General features: G+C 31.7%; 1 protein-coding gene across 1 annotated transcript; it reads right to left on the bottom strand.

Moving 5' to 3' along the window:
* Window positions 1–420: 420 nt before the first annotated feature.
* Window positions 421–1,531, bottom strand: LOC111404915 (GATA transcription factor 15-like). Its single transcript, XM_023033640.1, has 3 exons — window positions 1,203–1,531; window positions 1,004–1,108; window positions 421–925 (listed from the first exon to the last, which is right to left on the bottom strand). The coding sequence occupies exons 1-3, from the start codon at window positions 1,221–1,223 to the stop codon at window positions 662–664; spliced, it is 390 nt and encodes a 129-aa protein (XP_022889408.1). The 5' UTR covers window positions 1,224–1,531; the 3' UTR covers window positions 421–661.
* Window positions 1,532–7,781: the final 6,250 nt, after the last annotated feature.

The raw sequence follows: 7,781 nt of genomic DNA, 5'->3' as shown, positions 1-7,781 counted from the left end.
AACTGTAAACGGGTATAAACAAAAGTATATTACGAGAAAATTTAAAATAGAGTACTTTATTGTTTTTGAATTCAATGGAAAATATATTAAAAAAATGCTTATTCAGAAATTCTCTAGAATGGGTCATTGCTCCGTTCGCAACTTCGTTTATGCACAAACTTTTCAAATGAAGTCTAAAAGCATAGAATAAAGTGATTTTATTTTTTATTTTTTTTATTTTTTCAAACTTTCAAGGACTATTTCACAAAATAGAAGAAAATTAGGTATTTAAATTAAAATTGGTATGAATCGCTCAAATATGTAGCCCTTGGAGAAGAACTTTCCCTCAACTTATTCCAATTGTTACCCCCAGAAGTAAAGGGCATTTAAGCACGATATAATAAATAGAACTTGAAAGTGACATGAAATCAAAGGAATCAATGTCACCCAAAAACACTATTAAACAATCATTGTTAGTCATTACTACATTAATACTATTAATAAATAAAATCATACACAAAAAAGAGTAGGGTTAACATAATCAATTAAAAAGACAACCAGATTTGGGGTGGGAGCGGGAGGGCGGGGGGTATTTAGGGTACTAAAAATTTGTCTATGGCTTTCAAATTTCCCAATTGCTAGAAATTCTGCCATCATAAACACGACTTCTATTCGAACTGCACTAAGCGGAGACAGATCCACAGGATAGACTCATCAACAGTATGGCCGCTTGCTCTTCTTCTCTCAATTTGCTCATCAGTTTTCCTGTTCTCTGTAACATCACTTCACTTCCCAATGCCATAAATCGCATTTTCAAAATCTCTTTAATTTCATTGCTTTTATTGATGTTGCTCCTTTTCTTTTTCTTTCCGGTTCGTGCAGTTTCCAATCCTAGATGCTGCCTCCTCTTCTTGTTGTACTTTATTCCACAAGCATTGCACAATGACTGAAAATAAGAAATAATAAGTTTCGAAATAAAAAAATTATCAAAAATATTACAAAATAAGTTGTTTCTTATTACTACCTTAGGGCCAGATGGGCCACCTCTCCAAAGGGGAGTTTTTGTAGTGTGGCATGAACTGCAAGTTTTAATCTGGGTTGATGGGTTCTTCTCCTCTGCATCTAATGTCTGTGAAACAAAAACAAGATTAGAGTTAGCATTCAAGATTTGATCAAAAATCATGATCAAAATCATAAGAAATCATGATCATCATACTCCTCACCTTCTCTTCTTTCAGATCCATATTATGAAGCAGATTATTTCTACTCAAAAGATCAAGAAACACACACTGACAGGTGTACTGTGTTTGTAAGCAAGTACTGTATAACTCTTGGTGGGTGTGTCAATAATTTATTCAATGGAGGGTAGAATCAAACTTTAACAATGAAACAGAAAACCCACAAAAAAATTTAAATAAAAAATCTAGAGAGCGAACACGAAACCGTACTGATTTTGGTGATCACAGGTTTAGATAGAGAAATTCTGTGTGCTGATATGTGTGTATTGCGGGTAGATTTAGGGATTTATATATGAGAATATGATGGGAAGAGAGGGAGCCAAGCTGGTGGACACTGGTCAGCCGTACACGAAACCCTAGCAAACGCTATATTTCGTTTGAAATGACAAAAATAACCCTCAATTTTGAATTTCCATTAGAGCATTGTTGGCCGTTCATCTACCCATTATGATCATGATGTTTACATCTTGTGATCCCTCATCGCACCTTGTGATGAGTCAACGGTTACACTTGGAATTTTCTTTTTTAATAAAATATTTATTTATTATATAAATTGGTATACGTGGGAAAAAAATTGGAACAAAAGAGTTTGACACATTTTATTAAATCATACTAAATGAACCTAGAGAAAATGATAAATAAACGAGGATTTTTTCTCGAGAAAAAGCGTAAATTTACTGAACTCTTGCTCCTACTTTCGAATCACAGATTGCATGGGCAAAGGAGTCGATGTGAGTTGGATCACTCACATTACGATCGTTTTGGTGCAAATTTTGTAAAGGTTCGATTTTAAGTCAAAATATAGCTTATTTCAAATATGGAAAGAATGAAAGTGATACACGTGTTCAAGTTGACCATCGGTTGCCAACTATTCTACTTTTCTGTTTCTTATTCTTTCACCTTCCTAATGCAACTGTTTTCAATATTCAACGGTACAAAGGAAAAAGATAAGAAATGGTAAGACTAAACAAATATGCACAGACAAAGTTTACTAATTATTCTCAAATTGGTTATGATTACACGGTTTTGCTATTTGTATATCAAGGTGTATAGCCCTCTCATAATAGGAGAGTCCCCATCCAATAAAGAAATCGCGAGCCCTCCTATTATGAGGGGACTATACCCTGAAGCACACATAACAAAACCCATGAATATAAATAACATGATAAGGCTAACAAAATGCCTTTTTATGTACTATCTTGTTTGGCTAGTACATTAAATGCGTTCGAAGAAGGAGAAGATGGAAATGAAATCACAAAAAAATTATGAGTTTAGGTGAGTTTATATCATGATAGACGACAACTCATAAAGAAACATAGGCCAATATAAAAATCTAGATTTTAATGTCCGTAGGCATTGGATGATGAATAATATCAAAGTTTGAGTAGGATTAGCACTTTTTCTTCCACGTAATCCATCTATATATAGATGTGAGACAACTTATTTACGAATGGATGTGTTCCTTCATGAAAAGAGGCATTTTTTTTCATATCTGATTTTCATGCAATTGAATCTCCTGCGACCAGCTCGTTCGAGCATATAGAGTTAAGGTGATTTGTGTGGTGTGAGAGCAGAAAATGCAAGCTTGCATGGCTTGCCAACTCGCTCGTAATTTTGTCTGTCGAGAATCTTAGTTTATGTTCTCTTTACATTTGATCAACTCCAATCAAACATATCATACTTAATCAAGAGAAAATTGTAATTTTATATTTTTGTAAATTTAAAGTGTTTAAATCACCAAAATGCTATCAAATAAACTTCAAGATATATTTTTGAAAATATATCACCTATTGGTGAATAATTTCTCAAACAAAGATGGCCATCTAAAAAGAAAAACCTTTTGTACCAAACTATTAATTACTGTATATATATATTAATTAGGATTTTATTGATGACAGAAGCAAAGTAAAGCAAGAGAATATTGATATTGACGGTCTCCAGATATGTGACCCGAGAATTTGAGTTGACCTCCAAAGTGTCACGGTCAAAAGTCACTGCACCTGCCACTTATTTTGAATTGTGAATAATTGTTTATATTAAGGATCTGTCTGAGATTGATTTTGAGAATTGATTTTTTGATCGTTAGAAAAAAGTGAGGGTCACTTGTAAGAGAAGAAGTCAAAAATTACGACTGAAATAGTGAAATAACGGTCAAAAAATTAATTTTTTGAGGTGAAAAATCACTCTCAAACAGAGCCTAAGTGTTTGTTTGATGGAGATTTTGTTAATTGATTTTTTGACCATTAGAGATAAAGTGTGTCCTATCTGTGAAAGAAGAATTCAAAAATGACGACTGGAATAGTGAAATAATGGTCAAAAAATTGATTTTAATTGACTTTTAATCCCTATCAAATATGCTCTAAAACTTATTTACGTATGCCTAATTTTTTGCCAAGGAGAAATTGCATTATTGTTTTCCAGCCAATGTCCTTTGTGTAGTCATATCTCTACTTAGAGGGTGTTTAAGTCCCATTTTTATGAAAACGTGAATTTTAGAATAGTAGATTGGTAGAGAATGTGTGGTTGAAAAATAAGAAAACAATTTCATTTGCGTATAATATTATTTTACTGAAAAATGGCTAAAAAGAAGAATGAAAAAATATATTTAAATAAAAAAATGAGAATCAAACTAGACCTAATACTTTTGAAAAGCATTGTCCACAATTCTTTAATTTGTAGACTTGTAAGTACTGAATTGTAAGTTTAATGTTAAGAAAGTACATATGTGATATGTCACACTGGTTTGTAATTTCGACAATTGATCTATAATAGAAAATCACAACCTCTATATACGCCACACTAGTTTGACATTACATTTCTATTTTACTTACCCAATAACGTAAGATTTTATATATAAGGTCTCGTATCTATAACCAACTCTCTTAAATAAGGACTGAGATACATGGAAACAAGATTCAAGTTAATTAAAGTTGAACATAAGAAAGCTAATTTAAATTTCTATTTTACTTACCCAATAACGTAAGATTTTATATATAAGGTCTCGTATCTATAACCAACTCTCTTAAATAAGGACTCTGATACATGGAAACAAGATTCAAGTTAATTAAAGTTGAACATAAGAAAGCTAATTTAAATTGTTTGCCAAATCATTTAACATAAAGCTTAAAAAAAAAAACACTAAGAAAAGATTAGGGATGATAATATATTTATTTGTTTAATTATTTAATTAATATTTCGTTTCCTTATTAGCTTATAGGTCTCTTTGTAATATATTAAATCATTGTAAACCCTAATTTCTTAAGTGGCTCAATTGTTTTTCTCTTCTTCTTTCTCCTTCTTTGATTCTCTACATGTGTTTGATTAAATAGATTAGATTATATGTTATCAAGGGAAATAAAGTTGCAAAAAATAAAAAGGATAAAATCCCTCATTATGTTCTGTTTGGTATTAGAAATTTAGAAGACAACACCCCATTTTTCTATAGCATCTTGACTTCAACATCAAACAGGGTTCAACCAAAACCCATTCCTTGAAATAACACCTAAATAAGTACATGTTTGGATTCGGTTAAAAACTGCTTAAAAGTAAATTAAATAAGTAAAATTCGAGATAAATAACTATTTTGTGGGTTAAAAAATAAAAAAAAGTAGATTACCTATTTTAAAAAATAATATCTATTTCTATTGTCAAAATAAGTAATTTTTAACATAAAACTACAATTAGATAGTAAACAATTACAGGTCGTGACCGTTGTGATGCAACGAGGAGAAACCAATGATATTAAAATTATGTTTTATACATAGATGCCTTGGGGTCGTTTGTAGGCACTTGAGCTAGGATTCTCTTTTTAGTAAGCCAACTTATTGTTTACAAATGAGTTAATAGTAACCTCATGAATTCTTAGCTATGAAAAGGGAATAGCCATTGCTTTACATTACAATGTCTGAAAAACAAGTATGAATACTTGTTTACCTGCAACTTAAAGTAATATTTCAAATGTCTGGAAAAAAAATTTACTTACTTCTGAAGGTTAGCCAAACATGATCCAATTAACCCTAATATAATAATGCATGTTATTATTATATTATTATGTTAATGTGAGGAAAAGAGGGCCATATATTTTGTCTGGCCATACACCAATAATTCCTAAATAATTTAATTTGGTTGATTTGTTTTGAGTTAATTTCTCCTTCTAGTTTACTTTGCAAGTTGCAAGTAGAGGACATCTAGACAGTTGTTTCTGTTTTTCTGTCCAATTTTTTTTATGTTGTCCGATGCAAATCTGGGTAATTTTTCACACGTCTGGTTTATTGTGGCTTGTATTTTATGTAAACGAATGTATACTAATACTAGACTTGTTATATTCGAAATGAATAAGTATTTTAACTATAATTGATAGTTGCGTGTCAAGGTAGCGAGAACATGATGAAACTAATCTAGTATACTTCGTACTTGTTTCTATTTTATATTTATTATAGATAGAGCTACTTGTACATAATTATTTACGGATTGATGTACAGAGAAAGAGAAAAAAGTTAGTTATATGCAGGGACGGATTTGGGGGGGAACTGGTTGGGCTGTAGCGTCCCCCTTCCAACCAGGTCCAATTAATCTTTTTTAGGGTAATTTTCTTTATTATTATTTTTTTTTTTGTAAAAACAGATTTTTTAATGAGTAAATTTTTTTTTTCGCATATTAACCCGACTTGAATTTTTTTTAAATATGTCTTGAATTCAAACCTGGATTCGTCCTTGATTATATGTTTATATAGTTTCATGTCATCAATATATAAATAATTACTTGCAGAATTTTCTTATGACAATAACTATCGGTTTTCATGGGGTTAGCATTTCAAGTAATGAAAATAGTGAATCGAGCAATATCTTGAACTCCTTCTCACGAAATGATACTTAAAAATAGTACATGAATATTATGTGGATGAAAGTACAAAACTTAAGGGACTGTTCTCTTCTTGTTTCATTTTTGTAGTTTTGAGTTTTGAATTCATTTTGAGTTTTGTGTTTTCAGTGCCTGTTTTAACATTGTTGAAAATATGTTACTTTGTCATTCTGAAAAATTATTTCTCAAAACATAAAATTGAAAAACGCGTTTACTTTGAAATTTTGAGAATAATTTTTTTATAATATTTTATTCAAGAAATTTGATTATTCAATAAATTTTTATAGTTTAATGTTAATATTGTATTAAACATAATATTAGTTGAAGTTTATAGAATTATTTCATGTTAGCCATTGGATTTTATTTTAATTTTAAACTAGTGATTAAAACTAATGACTCATCCATATCTCACGAATTGTCTGAAGTTGTTAAAACTAATTCCATTTGTAATTATTTTTCATTTCCATCACTACGCAAGCAATGAAAAATATACAATAATGAGTAGCAAATTTCACCTCATTTTGAGTCATGATGATAGTTTTTAATCGTGCATAAATACAGAGTGGCCAAACCGAAACAGAAACATAAATTGAAATTCAATAACATGAAACATGTTAATGAAATGTAAAACTTGTCTTCGTTAAAACTTCAGACGTACAAATTATTTCAAAGGTCTATAGTCCTTTTGAGTCAAATAACACATTTGATGCTATTATACTCACAATTAAGTATCATATCCAAAAAAATTAACATCACCTTTAGGGATGGCAATCGGGCTCGCCAGCTCGAACCGCCCGTGGCTCGGCTCGAGAAAAGCCCGAGCCGACTCGCTTAGGGCTCGGTAGGCACGAGCCTAGGCTTGGGCCGAACCCCATTTTGGAGACATGAGCTTTGCTCGAGTCGGCCCGTGAGCTCGCGAGCTTTTAAAAAAATAATAATAATAAATTTTAGGCTTAAAAGGCAGCCAGTTGCTGCCTTTAAAAGACAGCAGTTTTGCTGCCTTTTAAGGCAGCAGTTTAGGAGGAGTAGGAGGAGGAGAGCAAAAAAAGGGGGGGGGGGGGGGGAGGAAAAAAAAAAAAAAAAAAATTGGTGGAGAAAACGAGCCTGCCCGGCTCGGCCCATAAAAAGCTCGAGCAAAAGCTCGGGCCAAGCCTATTTTAAAAGCTCGGCCATTTTAACCGGGCGGAGCCCGAGCCAAAACTTTAGGCTCACGAGCCGGCTCGTTTATCCCTGATTCACCTCTGTTCCTTCCTTCCTTTATTTTTTTTTTCCTGATGGAACATCGCCTCTATTCTAATGCAAAAGAATGTGTAGAAAAACATTCCGTGGCTCCATAACTTGTGCTTTCCATTCACAACCTGGTTGTGCAAATTTGATCTTCTCATGGAGATTTGACATTTGAAGAAATTCAGGGCCACTAAAGTATTTTTGCTCCTATCACCACACTGCAGAACTGATTCTGTAACTTAAAGATTAAAAAATTACTAGCATCAACTTTAGTCCATGTCACACAGTTACCATATATCTTATTTTTTCCATCAAAATACATTCTCAAATATTGATTTGATCACATTTCAACCACATATTTTTAATAAAATAATATTATACATAAAAAATAATTTTTCTTTATTTTTTAACCCCACATTTCTTATCAGTACACTATTCAAAAATATATTTTTTGATAAGAATGAGGCTCAAACAAGG

The sequence above is a fragment of the Olea europaea genome, chromosome 11, assembly GCF_002742605.1.
Source record: "Olea europaea var. sylvestris chromosome 11, O_europaea_v1, whole genome shotgun sequence".
Lineage (NCBI taxonomy): Eukaryota > Viridiplantae > Streptophyta > Magnoliopsida > Lamiales > Oleaceae > Olea > Olea europaea.
This window is presented reverse-complemented; position numbering and strand designations above follow the sequence as displayed.

Coding starts and splice junctions, on each gene's coding strand:
- LOC111404915 (XM_023033640.1), bottom strand. CDS start 1,223: ATGGATCTGAAAGAAGAGAAG. Junction 1,109..1,202: donor TGGATCTGAAAGAAGAGAAG/GTGAGGAGTATG, acceptor TTTGTTTCACAG/ACATTAGATGCAGAGGAGAA. Junction 926..1,003: donor GTGGCCCATCTGGCCCTAAG/GTAGTAATAAGA, acceptor TCTTATTTTCAG/TCATTGTGCAATGCTTGTGG.